The 26,384-nt window shown below is 44.1% G+C and overlaps 1 protein-coding gene across 1 annotated transcript in view; it reads right to left on the bottom strand.

Annotated features, from left to right (window-relative positions):
* LOC136379542 (zinc finger protein 699-like) overlaps window positions 1–26,384 on the bottom strand; it is a 56,050-nt gene that overhangs the window by 7,807 nt on the left and 21,859 nt on the right. The window contains exons 2-3 of the mRNA XM_066346924.1: window positions 4,356–4,450; window positions 890–942 (exon numbers count right to left, since the gene is read on the bottom strand). Coding sequence (XP_066203021.1) covers window positions 890–898 — 9 coding nt within the window. The 5' untranslated portion in view covers window positions 899–942; window positions 4,356–4,450. The remainder of the gene's footprint in view (window positions 1–889; window positions 943–4,355; window positions 4,451–26,384) is intronic.

Here is a 26,384-nt window from a genome sequence, read left to right as displayed (position 1 = left end):
AACAACAGGTCCTCAAATGTCTTCTTTTTCTTACAATGTTAATGAGATGCTGTGGAAACTTTACTCTTATTTATATCAATTAGTCTATGGTGAAATTGGTTTCATTATCTGCTGTTTTTCTTAAAGACACAGAACTTATCAATAATGTTAAGTAAGGACTTAGTTGTAATTTCTACCCTGACACCAACATTTTCTTGTTTCAGAAACAATTTCATCTTCTTCCTTATCTCTCACTGTAGCAATTAGTGCAACATGAAACACTGGGTCAAGTCTGGATGAGGTTTTAATGAATAAAAATATAATGTGGAATGCACAAAAATAAATTCACAATGGAATAAACATTTAAATATAAAATATTTGACTTGAAACCCTATTATTCCAGAAGAAAACACAGGTACTAAAATTTTGGGTATTTTTTATAGCAGTATATTTTTTGATCTATATTCTTGAGCAAAAAAACACCTTAAAAATAAAACCACATCAATTAAAAGTTTTTCACAGCAAAAAAAAAACCATCAACAAAATGAAAAGCCAACCCAATGAATGGGAGAACATTTTCGCCAATACTTTGATAAGGAATTAATATGCAAAAATTATAGAGAACTTATAAAACTCAACATAAAAAGAATAGACATACATTCGAGTCCTAGCCAGGTGGCTCAGTAGATAAAGAGTCAATGTAGAGTGCCAGAATATCATGAGTTCGACCCCAAGTCTGGGCGCATATGACAAGCAATGAATGAGTACACAACTAAATGGAAAAACTAAGTGACATACTTCCTATGTAGACTAACACAGAAGCAGGTTGCTGATTCCTGCTCTAAACAATCAGATCAATGAGCTGGTGAAATGTGGATATTCTCTTGGGAAATTATTAGCTCTTACCAACCTGTGTCATCTTTTCCTGGAACTCGGCAGCGTTTTTTTACTCATCCGTGTTCCCTTTATGAAGAAAGACAGAATGTTGAGAGGTTACAGCTGAGTCAGAAGAGTCATGATCCCCATAATTCGCACAATCATGAGCCTGGATGCTGCAGCACACTATAAGGGACCACTCCCCTCAAACACCACCACCTCCACCCCCACACACAATACTCTCACAGATACATACACAAGCCCAAGACACTGAAGCAAACACACACTGGTCCTGTAAGAAGGTGGTGTAATCTTACCTCATCTAGAACTAGAAAACTATTATCTGGTTCTTGTTGAGTTGTTTTTTTTTTAAGAGTTCCATTTAGCAAGTTAAGTTAAGTTCACTGCAGTCTAAAAGTTTAACTGGCACTTTGCCCATGATATTGAGAAGCATAAAAAGTATCAGGCAATACCTTCAACCTTCAGAATATACTGAGAATACACACAGCCTAAAACCCAAGAAAGCACTGACTTAAATACCATTTTGGGTGCTCCATTCCCAATATTTCTTACTTCTGCACCCCTTGGCTAACACACATTACTGCTCAGCCCATGATCAATGGGCTCCCCCCATGGGCTACAGGGTCCCTGAAACCTGGTTTTTGAAAAAGTGTATCAATTGCCTAAATTCCACACATAGGAGGCAGAGAAGACTGCCTTGCTGTAATTCTGCTGCAAAAGTTTACCTGTACAGAAGCAGCAACAGAAGAATACCTAAGTTGGCAATGTGGGTCATCTGATAGTAATATATACAAATTTCAAATAATGAAAACACAAGTGTTCCTTCTACTGCAGTGGATCAAGTATGTATTTTAAAGCCAATAAATACTGTGATATTCTTTACTATATTAATAACATGTCCCATTTGAGCAACCGTGATGGGAGAATGACTGTGAAGAGATGCCCATACCGTTGCATAGAAATTACTTATTTTTCATAGGAACTCTGCAAGTCATATTATTACTACTAATACATACTTCAGAAATCTTACAGTCAATTAACTACACACTCAATGTTACCCAGAGAGCCACTCTATCAGGTGTGTATGCAGGTTTATTTATCTTCAAAGCAGAAATGCCCAGTGAGTATATTTCTGAACATACACTTATAATTTCAAAGTTAGTGAGGACATTATTCCCTAATATTACAAAGGTCTGGCCTAGAACTTTGTTGGGAGCACTATGCAGAATAGACAAATAAATTATTCTATTCAAATGTTTTATCTTTGAATACCTTCTCTTGGCTAAGACCTATGTCTAGAACATGGTAGCTTCCCTTAAGGCCCCTACCTCCTTCTCCTTCATTTCATATTCACTTAGGTAACATCTCCCCTGATGATACCACATGCAGTCATAGGGGATATAGCACTAAACAAAACAGAAGAACCCTGAAACACATGGACTTCATTATTTCTTGAAGGAAGGCAGTAAATTAACAAACTCTCAGATGGTTGCAGATACTATATATAGTGACGCACATTATAGGGATAAGGAGCATACATATTTTACTTCAGTGAGTCAGAATTACTCAAATGGCAGGACAGAAACAGAAAATTAAAATAACTGTTTCATATAGCACTGGAAATCCACAGCTGGGGTTGTGTACATATGTTTATAGACCTATAAATATCATAAAATCCCAGAGAAAAAAGTCAGTAAAAATGGGCTAACCACGGGAGGCTGGGGAAAGAATGGTATAAATGGTTAGAAAGAAAAGTGGAAAACAAGGCACAAATAATGATACTTTAAAACTAATGAAGAGCCTGACCAGGCGGTGGTGCAGTGGATAGAGCGTCAAACTGGGATGCAGAGGACCCAGGTTCGAGACCCTGAGATCGCCAGCTTGAGCATGGGCTCATCTGGTTTGAGCAAGGCTCACCAGCATGGACCTAAGGTTGCTGGCTCATGCAAGGGGTTATTCAGTCTGCTGAAGGCCCGTGGTCAAGGCACTTATGAGAAAGCAATCAATGAACAACTAAGGTGTCGCAACAAAAAACTGATGATTGATGCTTCTTATCTCTCTCCATTCCTGTCTTTCTGTCTCTATCTAATCCTCTCTCTGACTCTGTCTCTGTAAAAAAAAAACCCAAAAAACAACTAATAAAGAAAATCAGAAAAGCCACCAATGTGTCCTTTGAAAACTAATAAAGTCGACAAACCTGTAGCAATTTTCTTTAGGAACAGAGCCCAGACAAAAGGAGATATATTGAATAAATTAATTATAATTTAAATATGTTACAGAAAGATGACAACAAAAAAAGTTAAGAGAACAGATATGAAAATGTACAAGTAATGAAGTAATTTTTGAGAGAGATATACAACTTTCCAGCAATGATCTAAAATAAACACACTTGATTATATCCAGTCATTAAAGAAAAAAATATTCAGCACTTTAAAACATACCCACAAACAAAACAGAAGTTACAAATTGTTTAACCAGTTGGCTCACCAAATAAAAAAAATTTCAACATTCCATTATAGGGGCGAAAACACTGTTTTTATGACTATTTCCAAAAACAGAGAAGCTGGTTTCTTTGGGATTTGATATTTATAGGTCTATAAATATATGTACACAACCCAAGCTATGGATTTCCAGTGCCATATGAAAGTTACAATATTTAAATTTTCTGTTTCTGTCCTACCATTTGAGTAATTCTGACTCACTAAAGTAAAATATGTGTACTCCTTATTTCTATAATGTGCTTCATTATATACAGCATCTGCAATTTAAAAAATTTATACACATTAGTACAAATATTAGTGTAGTCGACAAATGAATAATAAAGATATTAATCACAAACCTTGTACATTTTATCCTAAGAATAAAATGTGGTTAAAATGGAATCATTAATTAATAATTCACTTTATTAACAGAAAAAGATCATATCACTTATCCCCTTAGATACAAAGTAGTGACTGATCTATAATAATGTTCATTGGTGATAACAATTTAACTCACCAGAGCTAGAAGAGAACACGTTTTACTAGAAGATAAAAATCTACAAACACATACAATAAACATCATATTTAATGGCAAAATGGTAGAATAATTCCCTCTGGGATTGGGAACAAGGCAAGGATATAAATTCTATGCTATTCAACATGAACTTGATGGAGGTCCTGGCAAGTGCACTAAAGAAATACAAGGTACAAGGTAAAAAACAGCTAAAACTGGCAGATGATCATACTTTATGTGTGAAATTCAAAAAAGATCTACACACAAATGATCACAATGGATAGCTGCGTTCAGCGACGACTGTTACAAATATACTTAATAATTAGTTCACTTGTATGCATCTGGATATGATGTAGCAAATGGGTGCCCACAGGCAGGGTAACATAAAGATTAACTAGTATCTCCTGCACCAGACGGGAAGTGTGTGTGTGTGCGGGGGGGGGGGGGGGGGTCTTAGTGGAGCCGAATGCCAGCCCCTTGCTCACCGAACACGCTGAAATCCGCAGATCGGCGCAGAGACGACCAGGTGAGGCTGCCGTCCCCGGGACGGAAAAGGCAGAGATGCTTTTTTGTTGTTGTTCTGGAAAGAGAGCAAAGGACGCGTCTTGAGGGGAATTATAAATATAAGGGCTGTTCTCCACTTCCCTTTACTCTCACCCGACTGGACCCAGCTTAGAATGCCCGATTCAGGTAGTTGGGGACGAGTAACAGCCAAGGTGGAGCGGACCAGAGCTCTGAGGTAACGGCCCGCGATCGGCAATGCGGGGTCCCTGCGGCAGCCACCCTCTAATCTCTGGCTTCCCCAAAGTGGAGCTTTCCACCTCTGCCACGAGACCTGAGACAGGACCCACCCAAGCCAGGAAGATTGCGAACCCAGGTGAAAACGAAGCTCAGAGGCAAGTGACGGTGAGGCGAGAGCCAGCTCACAATTTGCGCACGCGCAAAAGCACACTTTTGCTTTGGCTTTTGCGCCACGCCCAGCGAGGGGGGCGGGGCCTCGCGAGCTGGGAAATACAGTTAAGAGTGCAAGGCGCGGAGGGACAGTGAAAGGGGCGACGGAGTGAAGTAAGAAATGGCTGGCTTCCTCCAGGGAGAGATACGGTATGGTCCTGGGGCCAGATCAGCGCCATTGAGATTGGATGGAAGTGAGACGGAACTAGGGCGGAGGTTTGATTGACTAGTCTTGTGGGGCGGGACTTAGTTGAATATTCAGCGAGGCAAGGCTAGGTCCAGGGGTGGAACTCCAGAAAATTGGTGCTACAGGCGGGGTTAGGCTTAGGGCCTCCTATCCAGGCTCTTAAGAGTCAGAGATAGAACAAAAAAAACTTAAGCCTGGCCTGACCTGTGGTGGCACAGTGGATAAAACATTGACCTGGAACGCTGTCACCGGTTCAAAACCCTGGGCTTGCCAAGTCAAGGCACATATGGAAGCTGATGCTTCCTGCTCCTCCCTCCCCCTTCTCTCTCTCTCTCTCTCTCTCTCTCTCTCTCTCTCTCTCTCCTCTCTAAAAATTAATAAATAAAAAAACTTAAGCCTGTACCAGCCCCTGAGATCTCCGTTCCATTTACTCAGTTCTTTCATTAGACCTTTAGTGTTCCCTTTCATTGCTTTGTTGATAACTGCTCATATAGAGGAAGGCAATTGATAATTATTTATGTAGGTTCATTTACCTGGAAACCTTGATGACCTTTAACGTTGTCCTTTCCTAAATTTGGATTTAATAAATAAATAAAATGTTCTGTACAGATTTTTTTTTCTAATAATTTTTTTCTTGTTTGTGTAGTGTCTCTTAAAGTAAGAAAGAAATAAAGGATTCTTTTCTTAGTAACAATTATCAATCTATTTGCTTTAGGTTGTGGCCTTTATTGAGTTAATAACGTCGCTTTTAAATCTGGTTTATGTGTACATGTTATCAATTGTTGATTAATTCTATCAAATGGTTTTGTATCTATTGAATTGATAACTTTGCTCCTTTAACTTACTTTATGATATCTGTATAAAATCTTTAATTTTATATAGTCTGAGTCTATACTTTTAAAAGAATGGTTTCTGACCTCCCATCAAGATGGCAGTGTAGGTAAACACAGTACTTGCATCCTCTCACAACCATATCACAATTACAACTAAACTACAGAACAACCATCATGCAGAGCTGCTGGATATTTAGCTGAATAGAAATCCTACAAGTAGAAATCCTACAAGCTCAAATTTCAAATAATGAAAACACAACTGTTCCTTCCACTGCGGTGGATCAAGTATGTATTTTAAAGCAAATAAAAACTGATATTCTTTAAGATAGATACGTGAATTCCAAACTGCCCTCTTGATGTTCCACTTATCTATCAGACCTCACCCTTACTGGACTATCACCCCTGAGGCAGAGGAATTTTAAGAAGCTAGCAAGCCCCCCCCCTAGGAGAAGCATTCCAGACATACCAGGACTTTTGATTCAACACTCACTTGTTCGAGACTCTCCTTGTACACTATAAATTTGTCCCCCTAGCTCAGGGGTCCCCAAACTTTTTACACAGGGGGCCAGTTCACTGTCCCTCAGACCGTTGGAGGGCCGGACTATAAAAAAAACTATGAACAAATCCCTATGCACACTGCAAATATCTTATTTTAAAGTAAAAAAACAAAACGGGGACAAATACAATATTTAAAATAAAGATCAAGTAAATTTAAATCAACAAACTGACCAGTATTTCAATGGGAACTATGCTCCTCTCACTGACCACCAGTGCCCCTTCCAGAAGTGCAGTGGGGGCCGAATAAATGGCCTCGGGGGGCCGCATGCAGCTCGCGGGCCGTAGTTTGGGGACCCCTGCCCTAGCTTATACTGATGCCCTTCTTCCCAGAGAAGTGCCCTGGCAGGTCTTTCTCCTCTAATAAAGCCTGCACACCTGGTGTTTGAGTGCCGCCTCATTCTTACATCTGGTGCCTAAACCCGGGACAGGGTACCGACTGCCTGGACAACCCCTTGCCGGCCGATCTTACAACCAGGGAAGCAGTGGACAGCAGCAGCTCATCCGGGCTAACTCCCTGATTCTGTTAGGCTGTGTGAGCACAGTTGAGTGACCGGGCAGTCAGCCCTGTCCTGAACCCCTGCTGGACCAGAAAGATAAGGAGTTTCTCCCTCCCCTTCCCCGGTTGGCCTCCAAATTTCTCTCCAAAAACACCCCTTCCTGGTCAGACGGTTTTGACTTCGGACCACATATTTACGAGTGGTCTGCCTCTACTCCTTCACTGGACTTCTACAAAAGTCTAGGCGCGCCTAGCCAGGCCACTCTCCTAAGTCCTATGTCCTGGGATCTCAGCCTTGTGGTGATGACCTCCTGTCTGAGACTCTCTTTCTACGGAGATTTTCTCCTCTCTGAAGGCAGGGACGCCCCCTTCTCTTATCAGTCTCCTCTATTATGGGCTTCTTCCAATCCAAACCATCCAGCCAGACTCCCCTTAGCTGTGTCCTCAAAAATCTTGCCAAACTTGGCCTGTCTGACCTCAAAACAAAAAAACTCATCTTCCTCCGTAATACAGCCTGGCCTCAATATAATTTAGACAATGACTCCCACTGGCCAGTGAATGGAACCCTTGATTACAATATCCTAAGAGATCTTGACAATTTTTGCCACCAGATGGGGAAGGCATCAGAAATCCCTTATGTGCAGGCCTTCTTCTATCTCCAGTCTAGACCTTCTCTTTGCTCTTCATGCTCTACCTAAGTTCTTCTGGCCAGAACTTCTTCCTCACATTCCACCCACTCTCCTCTCTCTGACTCTCCATCTGATAATTTTGACCCTCAAGACCACTCTGGGATCCCTTCCACTCCTACTCCTCCATCTCCCTCTGCTACTGCTCCACCTCCCTATCAAACATAATCACCTGAAAACACTCTATTACCTCCTTCTCCTAATTTCTCTCCTCCAATTTCTCCCCCTCATCTACGCCCACATAAGTCACCCCAGCCAGGCATGTACCCTCTCTGGGAAGTTGCAGGAGCTGAGGGAATTGTTAGGGTCACCATCCCTTTCTCCCTCTCTGACCTTGCCCAAATTGAGCGCCACCTAGGGTCATTCTCCTTAGACCCGGACACCTACATAAAGGAATTCAAATACCTTACCCACTCCTATGACTTAACCTGGCATGATTTAAGTATTATTCTCACCTCCTGTTGGCCAGTGACAAGGACCGAATATGGACCACTGCCCAACAAACTACAGATGAGGCAAACATAGGAACCACCTCCCCATGTGTCGTCTAGCTATTTCCTCGGACGATCCCAATTGGAATTACCAGCTCAATCATGCCGATCAAAAACTCAGAGATCAAATGATTACCTACAACAGGCCCTCAGCAATCTTGCCAATAAGGCCGTCAATTATGACAAAATTAAAGAAATAATTCAAAGGCCCCAAGAGAACCCTGGAGAATTCCTAGAACACCTTTCACAGGCCTTCCAAAGGTACCCTCGCCTAGACCCAACAACTCCAGCAGGAACCACACTCCTACACTCCCACTTTATCTCACAATCTGCTCCAGATATCAGGCACAAGCTTAAGAAACTTGAGAATGGGCCTGAGACTTCCCAGAGAGACCTCTTAAATCTAGCCTTTAAGGTCTTCAATAATCGGGAGGAAACGGAGAAGGAACAAGAAAAGAGGAATCAGGAGAATTACCTAATGCTAGTGAAGGCCCTAAAAGGGAACCCTACTGTGGGCTCAAAAACCAAACCCTTCCAGGTCAATCCTCCAAATCCGAGCCACCGGGTCCCTGCTTTAAGTGCCGCCAACCTGGACACTGGGCTAAGCATTGCCCTAATCCCCCTCCAACGCCAGGGCCTTGCCTCCTTGTCACCAGGAGGGTCATTGGGGAATTGATTGCCCCAGTCACCAGAGAGGGATAGGGTCAAACCTCCACACTAATACCCAGTCAGTGATTGATTTCCTAGGTCTGGCAATGGAGGATTGAGGAGGCTCTGGGACACCGGCCTCGGTATGGATCACCAACAGTGATCCCAGAGTAAAACTTCGGGTAGCAGGTAAGAAAATCTCCTTCCTCATTGACACTGGGGCCACCTACTCCACCTTCCCTGAATTCAGAGGACCTCTAAGTCCATCTAATACCTTTATAGTTGGGTTCTCAGGTCTACACACTAGCCCTCTTATAACTCTACCACTTACTTGCATACTAGGCCAGACATCATTCACACATCAATTTCTAGTTATTCCACAATGTCTCACTCCATTACTAGGATGGGACATCCTAACTAAATTCAATTCTACAATCCAATTATTTCCATTTAGCTCTACTCAGACATCACAACAACAAACTTCCAATATTCTCTCCAATATTCTCCTTTTGTTGGCCAGTGGTTTATCACCCCAACATGCCGACTCCCAACTTCTTTCTCCTCCCCTTCCTTCCTCTTTAGTAGACCCATTGGTTTGGGATATTCAACACCTATCCATAGCTAGACATCATACCCCTGTCCAAATCTCCCTAAGGACCCGTCCCTCTTTTCTAACATACCCCAATATCTCATTTCCCACAAACACTTCCTAGGACTAAAACCACTCATCACTAAATTTTTTAATGCAGGACTTCTTATCCCTACCAGTTTGCCATACAACACTTCTATCCTTCCAGTAGTCAAACCCAACAGCACTTATAGGTTTGTACAGGACCTGCGAGCCATTAATTCAGCAGTTCTTCCCATCACTCCCATAGTTCCTAACCCCTACACTATCCTTTCTACCATACCCACCAATACTACACACTTTACAGTGTTAGATCTTAAGGATGCTTTTCTTACTATTCCCTTACATCCCAACTGTCAAAACCTCTTCGCATTTACTTGGACCGATCCTGACACTTGACATTCACAACAGCTAACCTGGACAATCCTACCTCAGGGCTTCCAGGATAGCCCCCCACTTTTTTGGACAGGCATTAGGTAATGATGTCAAATCACTAACTTTGTCCCAGAGAACCATCTTACAGTATGTGGGTGATCTCCTTCTTTGCAGTCCATCCTTGGAAAGTTCTAAATCAGACACCATTCAACTACTCAATTTCTTAGCTCACCTAGGCTGCTGGGTAAGCTCCTGCTAAGGTACAGCTCTCCCTATCACAGGTCACATATTTAGGGCTACAGTTGATCCCAGGACAGAAGGCCATCACCACTGATAGAAAACATCTAATATCCTTCATACCAACACCTTCTACCAAAGAGGAGCTTCTCTCCTTCCTAGGAATTGCGGGTTTCCTGAGATTGTGAATCCCTAACTACAGTCTGTTAGCAAAACCTCTCTATGAGGTCACAAAAGGGGACCTCACTGAGCCCCTAGATCCTAAATTCCCAATACAAACACCCTTCACCAAACTCAAACAGGCTCTCCTTCAAGCACCTGCCCTACAGCTTAAACTAAGAATTCATATTCTAGGTTACAGAAAAACAAGGGCTTGCCCTTGGAGTCCTTGGACATCAAAAGGGACCCCCTTTGCACCAGTTGCTTATCTCTCTAAACAGCTTCACCCCACTTGCAAAGGATGGGCACCCTGCCTCAGAGCTCTGGCAGCCACTGCCCTATTAGCCCTTGAGAGCAAAAAGCACTCATTAGGACAAAAAGTCATCATCAAATCTCACAACCTACAGGACCTTATTACTCATAAGGCCTTAGCCCATTTATCACACTCTCAATTACAATTTCATATCACCTTTCTTGAAAATCCTGAATTCTCTTTACAGCCCTGTTCTAGTCTAAATCCGGCCACACTTCTTCCTTCCTCCTCCTTACACCCAGCACATTGCTGCATCAAAACTCTCACACGTTTCGCTACTCCCTTCCCGCACCTCTCTTCTACATCTCTTTCCTCTCCAGACCTCACCCTCTTCATTGAGGGGAGCGCACTTAAGACCAGACAACAGTCTACTCAGGCAGGCTATGCAATCATCACCGACCAACACCTCATCCTCGAGGCTCAGCCCCTACCACAGGGTACTACCTCACAACAGGCTGAGCTTATAGCTCTTACAGGAGCACTAACTCTCAGCTCTGGCAAAATGGCTAACATTTACACAGACTCAAAATATTGTTATCACATTCTTCACTCAGCTGCAGCCATTTGGAGGGAGCGCAGATTCCTTACTACCAAAGGCAATCCCCTCCAAAACCACACTTACATACAAAATCTTTTAAATGCAGCTCTACTTCCCAAGCAAGCAGCCATTATTCATTGCAAGGGACATCAAAGAAGCACCTCTCCTATTGGAAATAACTTAGCCAATCAGGTAGCCAGAAAAGTTTCGACCCAGCCTCCTGATTCACAAATTTACTTCCTCACCTCACTTACTCCACTTATTCCACTAAGGAGAAAACTATCTACTCCTCTCTGCCACAAAAGGAGGAATGGTTTCTCAAGGATGGAAAACTCCTCCTTCTGCAGTCCCAGACTGAGACCATCTTACAGTCCATACACGAGTCTTTCCACATAGGTTACCAACCTCTTCTAATCTACATCTCCTCCTTCCTCACGGGCACTAGTATTTCTGCCACCCTTAAATGCACAACCTCATCTTGCCATATCTGTACCTCTTGCACCTCACAGGAAGGAATACATTCTAAATCTTTCCCTGCCCACCAGGCTCAGGAACAACTACCAGCCCAAAACTGGCAAATAGACTTTACACATATGCCTAAATATAAGGGATTCAAATACCTCCTCACCATAGTAGATACCTTTTCAAAGTGGATTGAGGCATTCCCCACTAAATGGGAAGATGCTAGCACCGTTGCCACCATCTTTTTTTTTTTAATATTTTTTTTTTTTTAGTTTTATTTTATTTATTCATTTTAGAGAGGAGAGAGAGAGAGAGAGAGAGAAGAGAGAGAGACAGGGGGGAGGAGCTGGCAGCATCAACTCCCATATGTGCCTTGACCAGGCAAGCCCAGGGTTTCGAACCGGCGACCTCAGCATTTCCAGGTCGATGCTTTATCCACTGCGCCACCACAGGTCAGGCCGTTGCCACCATCTTAACTGAGCACATTATTCCCCGATTTGGTCTCCCTTCCGTACTCCAATCTGACAATGGCCCTGCCTTCATTTCTCACATCACCCAATCTCTCTCTTCCTACCTAGGACTCAAATGGCAGTTACACACTCCATACCACCCTCAATCCTCAGCGAAGGTCGAACGAGCAAACAAGATCCTCAAAAATCATCTCATAAAACTCATCCTAGAACTACACCTACCTTGGCCTCAGCTTCTTCCCTTAGCCCTCATGAGAATTCGAGCTATGCCCAGGAAACCCTTAAACTTAAGCCCCTTTGAAATTATGTATGGTAAACCCTTTGTTCTGAACTCCAGTCCCCTTGCACCCTCGGATCCTGCTATGGGGTTCTACTTTCCTGCTCTGGCCCACATGCGAGCCAACCTACATGCTGAGGTCAACAAGCTACTACCCCAACATTTCCCAACAACTAAGACACATTTTCCCCTCCTACCCAGAGACCAGGTATACAAGAAGACCCGAGGAAAGACACCTCTCCAACCAGTTTGGACAGGACCCCACAGTCATCCTGAGTACTCCAACAGCTGTAAAAATAGAGGGAGATACCCATTGGACTCACCTCTCTCATATCAAACCCTATATCAGCAAACCTCCTAAATCCTACCTTTTAACCCCTACAGGTCCCCTAACCCTAAAGCTCTCCCATATCCCTGAAGAACTAGGAGAATGAATAGCATTTACCTCTTAACGCTTCTCAGTCTTTTTACCCTTCACATAGTAAGGGGACAAGATCACTGGGTCTTCTTGGCTGAAGAAGAGCCTACAAATGGACATGAAACATTTCTTTTAGCTCAAGCTTAACTGCTCTCTCCAGGGCTGCCAGGAAAGAATATCTCTAACTTTACCATGGAAGAACTTTCTCTCTCTCTCACACACACACACACACACACACACACGCACGCACACACACACACCTGCTATACAATCCTCCTTATCTCTGCATTCCTGATTTCCAAACTAAACCCAGTTGTAAAGATAAGTACACTGATGGTCAGTTCTTTAAATATTGTCTCTTTTTTCATTTGACCACCTTCTCTAATCCTTGGATCTTTGATATCTGAAACCCCTGGGATAATAAGAGGTAACACCATATTTAGTGTCTCTCTATTCATCAAACTTTGGTCTTCCAGACAGAAAACTAAAAATATATCAAAAATGGGTAAGAGAAACACCCCCCTCCAAGGTTCTTGAAGAATTAACCAATTCTATCCTTACCTATGAAGATGAACTTAAAACTCAAGCATCTAATCTCTACTCTCAACCTTTTTCATGGATAGAACTCATCAAACAGGGCATCCAAGTTCTCAACCTCACTTCTGTATATAACATTTCTCACTACTTCTCTGTGCCTTCCTTAATAAGCCTCCCATCACTGCAGTTTCTTTACCCTATCCACTCAACATCACCAAAAATCCAGACCCTTTTTCTCTTTCTGGAGTTTCTCTCTTCCAAAAAGACCCCACCTTAAACCTCTCAATTTGCTACACCAATCGGCCTACCCTGTTATGTAATAAGGCTATCCCAATGAAAACTTCTCTAACCAGCCCTAACAAAACTCATTTCTGGTGCAATAGAACCATTCTAAAATCCTTAAACACCTCTTCCCCCCTGCCTTGTGTCCGGGTAATAGTTGAACCACAACTAACATATTATGGAGAGAAAGAATTTTCAAAACAGCTGAGAACAATCAGGAATAAAAACAAGCTGCCTTCTCCCTGGTCCTTCTTGGCCTTACCCTTGCCACCTCTATAACAGCTGTAGGGATAGGCGGGCTGACTTAGGCCATAGTATATGCACTACTAACCAACTGAAGGCAGACCTAGAACAACCCCTTGATAATTCAGCTATATCTCTAGCCTTCCTCCAGAGACAACTGACCTCTCTAGCTCAAGTCGCTCTACAAAACCGAAGGGCTTTAGATCTACTAACAGCCGAGAAAGGTGGTACTTGCCTCTTTTTACAGGAACAGTGTTGCTATTACATTAATGAGTCTGGCCTGGTTGAGAAGAATATCAACTCTCTCCGAAAACTTCAAGAACAAATCCGCAGTGGCCAGGCCAGTACTGACCCCTACTCTGAACAATGGTGGAAAAAACCCTTGTTCTCCATGCTAGCACCAATTATAGGAACAATATTAATTCTGTGCCTAATTTTAATGCTTGCCCCCTTCTTTATGAAGTTCCTACAGGCCCAGATGACAGAAATCTCTAGAATTACCTACAATCAAATGCTCCTACACTCCTATTCCCCAATACCCCAAGGAGAACTTCATGAGGGAAATATCAAATAGGTAGGGATGACAGCAGGAAGAAGCCGCCCCTCAGCCTCAGAAGTTCCCTCCTGAATGTTCTCTAAAACCCCTTCCTTTTTTGTTTTTTTTTTCTTTATATAATTTTATTTTTTTAATGGGGTGACATCAATAAATCAGGATACATATATTCAAAGATAATAAGTCCAGGTTATCTTGTCGTTCAATTATGTTGCATACCCACCACCCAAAGTCAGATTGTCCTCTGTCACCTTCTATCTTGTTTTCTTTGTGCCCCTCCCCACCCCCTATCCCTCTCCCATTCCCCCCTCCCCCCCGTAACCACCACACTCTTATAAATGTCTCTTAGTTTCACTATTATGTCCCACCTACGTATGGAATAATACAGTTCCTGTTTTTTTCTGATTTACTTATTTCGCTTCTTATCATGTTATCAAGATCCCACCATTTTGCTGTAAATGTTCCGATGTCATCATTTCTTATGGCTGAGTAGTATTCCATAGTGTATATGTGCCACATCTTCTTTATCCAGTCGTCTATTGATGGAAACCCCTTCCTTTTAAACCACACATATTAAGTCCTTATAAAAACTTACCCCAACAGGTTACCTGTCTCTAAAAATCTCCACATGTCCTCCCATTTGAGAGGAACCAGACCAGCATGTCTTATGAGGCTCATCCAGGAGACCATGTATCACCATGTCACTCTGTCCACTCAGCACTCACAACAAGCAATTCACAATTATTACCTCACAAGAATTTTTACTTCCTCACTCAGGTTTTTGAAGACATCGCCTGGTTCAGACCTCACAGCATAAAAACTGACAACCTCCTTAACTGGATAAGGGACTTGGCTTGACAAGGTTCTTTTCTTGAGTTCTCTCCAGAAAAAGCAATAATTTTCAAATTATTCTACCTCTTTCTCCTCATCACTCCTCACCGAATACTATAAAATTAATAACTGATAGATATGTAAATTCCAAACTGCCCTCTTGATGTTCCACTTATCTGTCAGACCTCACCCTTACTGGACTATCGCCCCTGAGAGAAAGGAATTCCAAAAAGCTGACAACCCGCCCCAAGGAGGGGCTCCGGACATACCAGGACTTTTGATTCAACACCCACATGCTCGAAGCCCCCCAAGGAGGGGCTCCAGACATACCAGGACTTTTGATTCAACACCCACATGCTCAAAGCCCCCCAAGGAGGAGCATTCTGGACATACCAGGACTTTTGCCTTGGTATCCCCTCAGGCTCTCCCAAACACTATATAACTCACCCTTAGTCTGTAACCTGCGCTCTTCTCCCCCAGGAGAAGTGCCGGGCAGGGTTCCTTTCTTCCTTTCAATAAAGCCTGTTACTCTGGTCTTTCGGACTCCCATGGATTCCAACATTTGGTGCCAAAACCCGGGACAGGGTACTAACTGCCTGGACAATCCCTCTTTGCCGTCCAAACTTACAACCAGGGAAGCAATGGGCAGCAGCAGCTCGTCCCGGGCTTACTCCCTGATTCTGTTTGGACGTGGAATTGTAGGTCCATTGGCCGGCAGTCTAACCCTGTCCTGAACCCCTGCTGGACCAGAAGGTAAGGAGTTTCACCCTTCCCCTTTCTCGGTTGGCCTCTAAATTTCTCTCTAAAAACATCCCTTTCTGGTCCCACGGTTTTTTCTGACATGCCTCACGTTTTGAGGGGTTTGATTTTCAGTCTCAGTGGACTGCATGGAAGACTAGGCACCTAGCCAAACCTCTCCACTCTCTCGGACTTCTTGTCCTTGGAGCTCCCTGACAGGTGGTGACGACCTCTATCAGGGACGCCTCCTCCACACGGAGATTCTCTCCTCTTGGGACAGTGACAAAAGGTGGGGATGCCCCCTCTTGCTCACCTGTCTCCACTATGGGCTCTTCAGAGTCTAAGACTTCTGACCAGACCCCTCTAGGATGTCTCATAAAAAACCTCACCAAACTCAGTCTCTCAGACCTCAAACCGAAGAAATTAATCTTCTTCTGTAACACGGCATGGCCTCAGTACAGACTAGACAATGACTCCCATTGGCCTAAAAATGAGACATCCGACTACAATATCCTAAGAGATCTTGACAATTTCTGCCACCGGACAGGGAGGGCATCAGAAATTCCTTACATGCAGGCTTTTCTTCTCCCTTCTCTCCTGTCCTTAATTTCTGTGCCTTCTGTTCTATACGCAGGCCGTTTTTGGCCAAAGAAACCTCACCTAAAACCTCTGCTCCTAATCTTTTCTTCTCCATGGTCTCCCAACTCTCTCCTTCTCCTGCCTGACCCCTGGGGGCACCCTTCTCTCGGGACCCCTCTCTAGCCTCTCAGCAAATCTTTTTGCTGGAGTCTCTTCCCTCCAGAAAGCCTCTTCCCTTCACTAAATCCTGTTTTCTCATTCACCAGTCTCTCTTTCTCCTCCCCTGCTGGCCGGGGGCCTCTCCCTTCTCCACTGTGTTCTTTGTCCCCTCCCCCCTCCTTAGAAGCTGTGGCTCTGGCTGCGGAGCCTGTCTCATATCTGACCTCGCTTCCCTCCTTACAAACTGCAGTTCTGTCTGTCTCCTCTCCGACCCCTCCTCCTTCCTTACAAACTGTGACTGTGCCTCTTTCCTCCTCATCCTCTCCCCTCTCCGCAGAGCTCTAAATCCTTTTGACTCCTCTGACCAAGTGGTGCCACACCAGTACTTTACCCTCTCCCTCCTCCTCCTGCAGATTCTGACTCTCCTTCTTTCCATCCAGCTGCTCACACTGTCCATCCGTCTGCTTTCTCTCTTCCTCCCCTCTTTGCTGGCTACTCCCTGCCATCTCGAAAAACTTAAAAAACAGAATTGTATATTAAGCTATGTGAGTAAGTAATCTGTCTTGTCTCATTGTTTGTCAGAAAATATTTCTAGTGAATTGAAACAAGTAAAGCGCGCTCATTTAAATTCCTTTATTCATAATATGTGAAGTCTTTGTTTAATGTGTAACTGTGTCTGTTTCTAAGGCCTTAAACCAGTAATTACCCACCTCATAAACATCCCCACGGAATCTCACTGCAATACCCCCACCCTTCCTGTTCGAAAACCTTCAGGGGTTTATCTACTTGTACAAGCCTTACACCTAATCAATGAGGCAGTAATTCCCCTCCATCCAGTAGTCCCTAATCTCTACAAGTTACTGTCACACATTCCCTCAAACACCACTCACTTCATGGTCCTAGACCTCAAGAATGCCTTCTTTACCATTCCTCTACACCCTGACTCTTACTTTCTGTTTGCCTTTACCCAGACACTAATGCAGCCCAGCAATTTACATGGACTATTTTACCCCAGGGGATCAAAAACAGCCCACACCTGTTTCGGCAGGCACTAGCTCAGGATTTAGCAGCATGCAATCTCAAAACTACTACTCTCTTACAATATGTAGATGACCTACTCCTCTGCAGCCCCCCCCCCCTGCCTGCCTCAAGGAGACACATTAGCACCCTTCTTAACTTCCTTGCTATGAAGTGATATCGTGTCCTCTCTGCTAAGGCTCAACTTTATTCTCAGTCCCTAGTCTATCTAGGCATCACCTTAACCCCCACCACCTGAGTCTCACTCTAGATCAAACTCAGACCCTCCACAGTCTCCAATCACCTACCACCACAGATCAAATCTTTTCTCTCAGTCTAATAGGCTTCTGTAAACACTGAATTCCCAATTTTGCTCTCTTAGTCAAGCCCCTCAGTGAGATCTTCTGAGCATGGCTTTTAAGGTCTATAATGACCAAGGAAGTAACAGAAAAGGCAAATAAGGCCCAAAAGAAGTCAGGAAATACCAGCTTTTGGCTCCAGCGCCCTAAGGGGTTTCATAGCATTCCATCAAGGCCCTGCTCCAGAGTGGAAAGAAAGGTCATTAAACTGAAGCCTGCCAGGCTTCCCAGCCCCAACGGTGACACATCTGTGCTGTGGAAAGAGGGACACGAGAAGGTAAGCTGCCCCTTTGCTCCATGGAGGGAGGGTTCAGTCTCTTCTAGCCCTGCTCCAGCTACCTGTGACCTGACCTTGCCCAGCATGCTGGGAATTGCCACTGAAGGCCCAAGGACATCGTTCAGGAGCCTAAGGTATTTCTTCCAAGTAGCAGATAAGCTAATCTCATTTCTTGTAAACACAAGGGCCATCTACTATGCCTTGCTTGAATACTTAAGTTTTATTTATCCCTCAAAGATCTCTACTGTGGGTATTGACAGTCTTATTTTATTGCTTTATTTAATGTTTAGTATCTCCTTTGTTCCTCTTATCTCAATGTCCCATGCCTATTATAGGCTGGAACCTGCTGGTAATTCCAACTAGAAGCAGTGGTCACTAGGACTTAAACTCGAACTGCAAAGTGTAGAAATGTAACACCCTTTCCCTAAGTACTTGTAGGTTTTATAGGTTTCTCAGCAAACTGTTCAAAGACTGTCCAAGAGGCACTTCCAGCATTACATCATCCAAGGACTGACGTTCACATGGACAGGTCCACACACCGTAATCCTGACAACTCACTCCCACTGCACCTTTCAACCTACCTCACCAAATCAGGAACTTTCTACTCGTGTGGGACCAACACCTATTGGTGTCTCCATACTAATTAGACAAAAACCTGTACCCTAATCTATCTCACCCTAAATATCAACCTAATCCCACCCCATGAGCCTCTTCCAATTCCTAATACACTATCCATCAATGTAAGGACCAAACGAGCTATACAGGTAATTTCTCTTCTTATTGCTTTAGAAATCTCTACAAAAGTAGATCTAGGGGCAGGGGGACTGGCCATTTCCTTGTCTTATTCCTACTCTCTCTCTATCTCTGAAGCCCAGCGAATTCGTAAACATGGAATCAGGGGTTTCACACAAACTGGGCATCTTACTATTGCCTTTCATTAGTCCAATCACTCTCCTATTTACTTTTCTAACTTTTAAACCCTGCCTCTTATGTTTGTTTACTAGTTTTTTACAGAACTGCATGCAGACCTTTGCCAATCAGACAACTGGAAAAATCTACCTAACTGTTGGGCAGATAAAATGTATTATGCTCACTTTGTTAAAGATGGCGCTGCCCGTGGAGGCTGTTGCCCAGGTGATATTAATGTGTGTTGGGGGCTGGCTGTGGGCAGGCAGAATCATTGTAGCTTGGGGCTTGGTTTTGGGATTAAGCCTTTCCCACCCTTTTTGATGTGGGGTGGTACAATCCAATCATGCCTCAGAGAAGTGACTGTATTAGAGACTTCCCTATTTTGTATATTGGATTAAAGGTTTTGAATCTACACTATAAAATGGGGGCAGAACGAGAGCTTGTGCTCTTGGTTCCTGAGATTAGCATGAGAGAGCAGAGAGAGCAGAGCAGAGAGCAGAAAGAGGCCATGTGGCCAGGAGAAGCAGCCAAGATGGCGGAGTGTTGAGTGGGAAGCCAGTTTGTGCAGAGTTTGTGCAGGGAGAAGGAAGGAAATGGGGAACATAGGTGAATAAGTCTGGTGAGCTAGAAACCTTTGATTCTAGGAAACTCGGATAAGTCAGTAGCTTTGTGAGCACTGAATGTGAGTGGGTTTTGGAGCGCAGTGTGTGTTTTACTTGCCCGCTGGGTGCAAGCTAGGATTAAATGTGGTGGCCCACCAGTTTTTGGCTCCTTTGTTTCTTTACCAACTGTCCGAATCCAATGCGAACCTGCACAGGCCGGGCTGCTGTGATGGTAGCCCTGCCTTCTGGCTTTACACTAACCCTACACATCAACCCTGAAACCTGCCCTCGTGAAACAGAAAAATCTGAAACCCTATGTCAGCAAACCTCCTAAATTCTATCTTTCAACCTCTACAGGTCCCCTAACCCTAAAGCTCTCCCGTATCCTTGAAGAACTAGGAGAATAAATAACATTCACCTCTTAATGCTTCTCGGTCTTTTTACCTTTCACATAGTAAGAGGACAAGACCGCTGGGTCTTCTTGGCTGAAGAAGAGCCTACAAACAGACATGAAACATTTCTTTTAGCTCAAGCTAACTGCTCTCTCCAGGGCTGCCAGGAAAAAATATCTCTAACTTTACCATGGAAGAACTTTCACACACACACCCCTATATAACCCTCCTTATCTCTGCATTGCTAATCTCCAAATACCTGCCTCTTTCTTTATTAAGTTCCTACAGGCTGGGAGGAGAGAAATCTCTAGGATTACCTACAATCAAATGCTCCTACATTCCTATTCCCCAGTAGAACTTCACGAGGGAAATATCAAATAGGTAGGGATGACAGCAGGAAGAAGCTGCCCCTCAGCCTGAGAAGTTCCCTCCTGAATGTTCTCCAAACCCTCTTCCTCTTTACCACACATATTCAGTCCTTCTAAAAAAACTTACACCAACAGGTTTCCTGTATCTTAAAATCTCCACATGTCCTCTCATTTGAGAGGAACCAGACCAGCACGTCTCATGAGGCTCATCCAGGAGACCATGTATCACCATGTCACTCTGTCCACTGGGCACTTGCAGCAAGCAACTAACAATTATTACCTCGCAAAATTTTTTTACTTCCTCACTCAGGTTTTCAGAGACATTGCCTGGTTCAGACCTTACAGCATGGAAATTGATGACCTTCTGAACTGGATGGGGAACTTGGCTTGGCAAGGTTCCCTTCTTGAGTTCTCTCCAGAAGAAGCGATAATTTTCCAATTTTTTCTCCTCTTTCTCCTCATCACCCCTCATCATATATTATAAAATTAATAACTGCCTTTCTTTTATATGTAACCACAGAGTTGAGAAATGATAGATATGTAAATTCCAAACTGCCCTCTTGATGTTCCGCTTATCTGTCAGACCTCACCCTTACTGGACTATCGCCCCTGAGAGAAAGGAATTCCAAAAAGCTGACAACCCACCCCAAGGAGGGGCTCCGGACATACCAGGACTTTTTTTTTGTATTCTTCTGAAGCTGGAAATGGGGAGAGACAGTCAGACAGACTCCCGCATGCGCCCCACCGGGATCCACCCTGCACGCTCACCAGGGGGCGACGCTCTGCCCACCAGGGGGTGATGCTCTACCCCTCCAGGGCGTCGCTCTATTGTGACCAGAGCCACTCTAGCGCCTGGGGCTGAGGCCAAGGAGCCATCCCCAGCGCCCGGGCCATCTTTGCTCCAATGGAGCCTCGCTGCGGGAGGAGAAGAGAGAGACAGAGAGGAAGGAGAAGGGGAGGGGTGGAGAAGCAGATGGGTGCCTATCCTGTGTGCCCTAGCTGGGAATCGAACCCGGGACTTCTGCACGCCAGGCTGACGCTCTACCACTGAGCCAACCCGCCAGGGCCCCATACCAGGACTTTTGATTCAACACCCACATGCTCAAAGCCCCCCCAAGGAGGAGCATTCTGGACATACCAGGACTTTTGCCTCGGTATCCCCTCAGGCTCTCCCAAACACTATATAACTCGCCCTTAGTCTGTAACCTGCACTCTTCTCCCCCAGTAGGAGTGCCCGGCAGGGTTCCTTTCTTCCTTTCAATAAAGCCTGTTACTCTGGTCTTTCGGACTCCCATGGATTCCAACAATAACTGCCTTTCCTTTATATGTAGCCACAGAGTTGAGAAATGATAGATATGTGAATTTACCAGGAATTCCAAACTGCCCTCTTGATGTTCTGCATATCTGTCAGACCTCGCCCTTACTGGACTATCACCCCTGAGGCAGAGGAATTCCAAGAAGCTGGCAAGCCACCCCAAGGAGGAGCATTCCAGACATACCAGGACTTTTGATTCAACACCCACTTGCTCAAGATTTTCTTTTTACCCTATAAATTAGTCCCCCTATCTTGTACTGGTGCCCTTCTTTTAGAGAAATGCCCTGGCAGGTCATTCTCCTCTAATAAAGCCTGCATGGCTGGTGTTCGAGTGCTGTCTTATTCTTACACTTTACTATATTAATAACATGTTTCATTTCAGCATCCATGATGTGAGAATGACTGTAAAGAGATTCCTATATCTTTGCAAAGAAATTATTTATTTTTTATAGGAACTCTGCAAATTATATTATTATTACTAATTAATAATTCAGGAATCTTACAGTCAGTTAACTACACACTCAATGTTATCCAATTAGAGAGCCACTCTGTCAGGTGTGTATGCAGGTCTGTTTATCTTCAAAGCTGAAATGCACTATGTGTATATTTCTGAAGATATACTTTTAACTTCACTGTTAGTGAGGACTTTATTCCCTAACATTTACCACAGTGTGGCCTAAAATCCTGCTGGGCATACTACACAGTGCAGACAAATGAAGTTTTCTATTCAAATGTTTTATCTTTGAATACCTTCTCTTGACTAAGACCTATGTCTATCTAGAACAAGGTAGCTTTCCTTAAGGCCCCTACTTCCTGCTCCCCATTTCATATTCACTTAGGTAACATTTTCCTGATCCTACCACATGCAGTCACAGGGGATATGGCACAAAACAAAACAGAAGAACCCTGAAACACATGGACTTCATTTTTTTTTTCAGAGAGGGCAGTAATTAACAAACTATCAGGTGTTAACATGTTATATAAAAAATGAAGTACATTATTGGGATAAGAAGATGCACACATATTTCTCTTTAGTGAGTCAGAATTACTCATATGGCAGAACAGAAACAGAAAATCAAAATAACTGTTTCTTATAAGACTAGAAATCCACAGCTGTTGTGGTGTATATACAGTGTGTCTGTAAAGTCATGGTGCACTTTGGACCAGTCACAGGAAAGCAACAAAAGATGATAGAAATTTAAAATCTGCACCAAAGAAAAGGAAAACCCTCCCAGTTTCTGTAGGATGATGTGGCAGCATGTGCTCATGCACAGCTGATGACGTAACACCGTGTATACAGCTGAGCAACCACAGCCATGCCAGTCGAGATGTGGATGGTACAGAGAAAAGTTCAGTGTGTTCTGTGGCTTGCTAATTTCGAATCTGTGACCAAAGTGCAATGTGAATATTGGTGTGTTATATAACTAAGTGCCATGACATTAATCACTTAAAACAGAGAATCACAGACGTTATTCACTCTGTTATACCAGACGTCCTTACCCGTGTGTGGCATGAACTTCACTATCGTTTGGATGTGTGTAGGGCAACAAATGGAGCCCACATCAAACTACACTAAATAGGTATGAAATGAAAAGAGTTTTCCTTTCATTTGGTGCATATTTCACATTTCTATCATCTTTTGTTGCTTTCCTGTGACCGGTCAAAAGTGCACCATGACTTTATGGACATACTGTATATTTATAAATTTAAAAATATCATCAAATCCTTGAGAAGAAAAATATCAGTATCAATGAGCTAACCACTGAAGATTGGGAAAATAACAGTATATATAGTTAGAAAGAAAAGTGAAAACAAGGCCCAATTAATGACACTTTCAAAACTAATAAACCTTAGGTTTCATTTCTTTAACCTTGCCAGCATGAGTTTTGTTTCAGGGCTGCGGCAGATGACCAACCACAAAGAAATGTTCGATGAAGTCATGGACATTTGAAACTGCTGACTGAAAATGCACCAACACCCATAATTGGTGAAAAGCACCCCTCATCCAGCGATAGCGACAGCCAATCAGCAAATGCCCCACTATCCTTACTTCCCTATCCTTACCCTTAAAAGTGGCCTAAACACTGTAGCCATGGCTGCTCTCCCATATGAGACAGCCCAGCAGGTTTCCTTTCATTAAAGCCTGTTAAAGTGGTCTTTCAGACTCCAATTGAATCATTTGGTGCTAAAACCCGGGACAGGGTACTAACTGCCTGGACTATCCTCTTTGCCATCCAAACTTATAATCAAGGAAGCAGTGGGCAGCGGCATCTCATCCCGGGCTTACTCCCTAATTCTGTTTGGATGTGTAATTTTAGGTTGATTGGCCAGCGGTCTGACCCTGTCCTGAACCCCTGCTGGACCAGAGGTAGGAAATTTCTTTGAGTTCTTCCTTTTGCTGGTAGACCCTTGTGCCTCCCATCCATCCCACCCATCCCAGGCCCAGGGTCGTGCTTTGGGAGGACTCTCATTTAAGTGTCCTGTCTCATTTCTTGTTTTCCCAGAAATCTAGATGCCTAGTCAGGTCACTCCCGGTCCTTAGACCTCTGGACTCAAGACCTTTGATAATGATCGATGGTCTCTTGTCTCCTGTTTTCTCTCTACAATAAGGAATCAGGACAGGGACGCCTGTCTCCTCCTTTGTTGCTCACCCAGTATGGGTTCCTCCCAATCACGACCCTCTGAGGCTACACCCCTAGGCAGTCTCTTAAAAAATCTCAGCAACCTCAGTCTCTCGGACCTTAAGCCAAAGAAACTAATCTTCCTCTGCAATACAGCCTGGCCCCAATACAAACTCGACAATGATTTGCATTGTCCCAAAAAGGGCACATTTGACATAAACATTCTTCAGGACCTAGACAATTTTGCCACCGGAGAGGGAAGGCCTCAGAAATTCCCTATATACAGGCTTTCTTCTTTCTCCAACTTCTACGCTCCCTCTGTTCCTTTTACTCGACCTACCAAATACTTTTAGCAAAAACCTCTTCTCCCCCATCCTCCTCCAACTCTCTTCTAAGCTCTGATCCTTTTGACCCTCTAACCGTGTGGCACCACCACCAGCACCTCAACCTCTTCCTCCTCCTCCTCCTCCTGCAGATTCAAACCCACCTGTAAGGTCAGTGGATAATGGGGGACGGTCACATGAGGAACTCAGACCTGGGACCTTTGGCTAGAACCGCCCACAATCAAACGTGCCAAAAAAAACTTCCCAGGAGCCCTTGGGAAAAAAGTGACTGTCCATCAGCCAGTGAGATTTCACCACGTCATATTGGCTCACCCATTCTAGTTGACCCCTTTAAATATCCCTCACATGGTTTAATCAAGTGACTCCTCTGGCCTCTGTACCTCAGGACCAGATGACCTTGTCGGGCAAGAAGTGCTCTGTACTAAATAAAGCCTTTACTATTCCATATTTTGTGGCTCTGGCCCCTTCCTTTCTTCTTTCTCGGTGGGGAAAATACTTTACATTTTGGTTCCAGAAACATGAGAGGAGTTGAAGTCTGCAAGGACCACTCCTCTTCCCTTCCTTTCTGAGAAAGAACCAGGATCTCTGACCTCCCACCCACTTCATTGCACAGTACGGTAAGTCCCCTACCTCCAGCCTTCCCCTCAATTCTTTTTATCAAGACTCCCTGCAATACAGAGGTCCCTTCAAAACCATAGCTTTGTCAGGGACCTCTTTCCATCTGAGTGTGTGTGCCTGTGAAGACGTCCCGAGCACATCCACTTTCCCTATCTGTCCATGGCCAGAGCTGGAGTTTTGGGATGCCAATTCTCATCTCTGACCACTCCAAGGACTGAGGGTGGCCATGGGGGCACAGGAATCTAAACCTCATCCAAAACCACTTCGGGAGTTGCCTTACCAAAATCTCTCCCTCCCTAAAGAAGAGGAAACTGTTCTAATTCTTCACTGTGGCCAGGCCACAGAACCCACTGGATAATCAGACCAGGTAGCCTCCTGAAGGGACTTTTGGTTTTAACACCCTCACCAATTTAACTATCACCAAAAAAGCTGGGAACTGATTAGAGATCTCTTACATACAGGGCTATTATTTGCGCACCCATCCTTAATCTCTGTGTCGCCTGTTCTATATGCAGGCCTTTTTTGGCCAGAGAAACCTCACCTAAAACCTCTGCTCCTAATCTTTCCTTCTCCGCAGACTCCCAACTCTCTCCTCATGCTGCCTGACCCCAAAGGGCGTCCCTCTCTCGGGACCCTTCTCTGGTCCCTTTGCAGTTCTCTTCCGCTTGAGTCTCTTCCCTCCAGAAAGCCCCCACCCCTCGCAAATCCTTTTTCTCATTCACCTGCAAATACCAGTCTCTCTTTCTCCTCCCCTGCTGGCCAGGCGCCCCTCTTTTCTTCACTGTGTTCTTAAGCCCCCCCTCCATCAGGCCATTCATAGCCTGCCATTAGCCCTTATGCCGGTTTGCACTGACCTCCACTGCCCAACCCTAATCTACTTGCAGGAAGTTCTGGCCCTGTCCTGCCTCTGGCTCCAGTGTTTCCAGCTGGATCTGGGTGCCAGGCTCCCCAGGAGCCTTTCTCTTCTTATTCTCACCCCCAAACCTTTATCTGAGACCTGTGAACATGGTGTTTAAAGTTTTCAATGGTTACAGCTAATAGGA

This window comes from Saccopteryx leptura, chromosome 1 (genome assembly GCF_036850995.1).
Source record: "Saccopteryx leptura isolate mSacLep1 chromosome 1, mSacLep1_pri_phased_curated, whole genome shotgun sequence".
Classification (NCBI taxonomy): Eukaryota; Metazoa; Chordata; class Mammalia; order Chiroptera; family Emballonuridae; genus Saccopteryx; species Saccopteryx leptura.
This window is presented reverse-complemented; position numbering and strand designations above follow the sequence as displayed.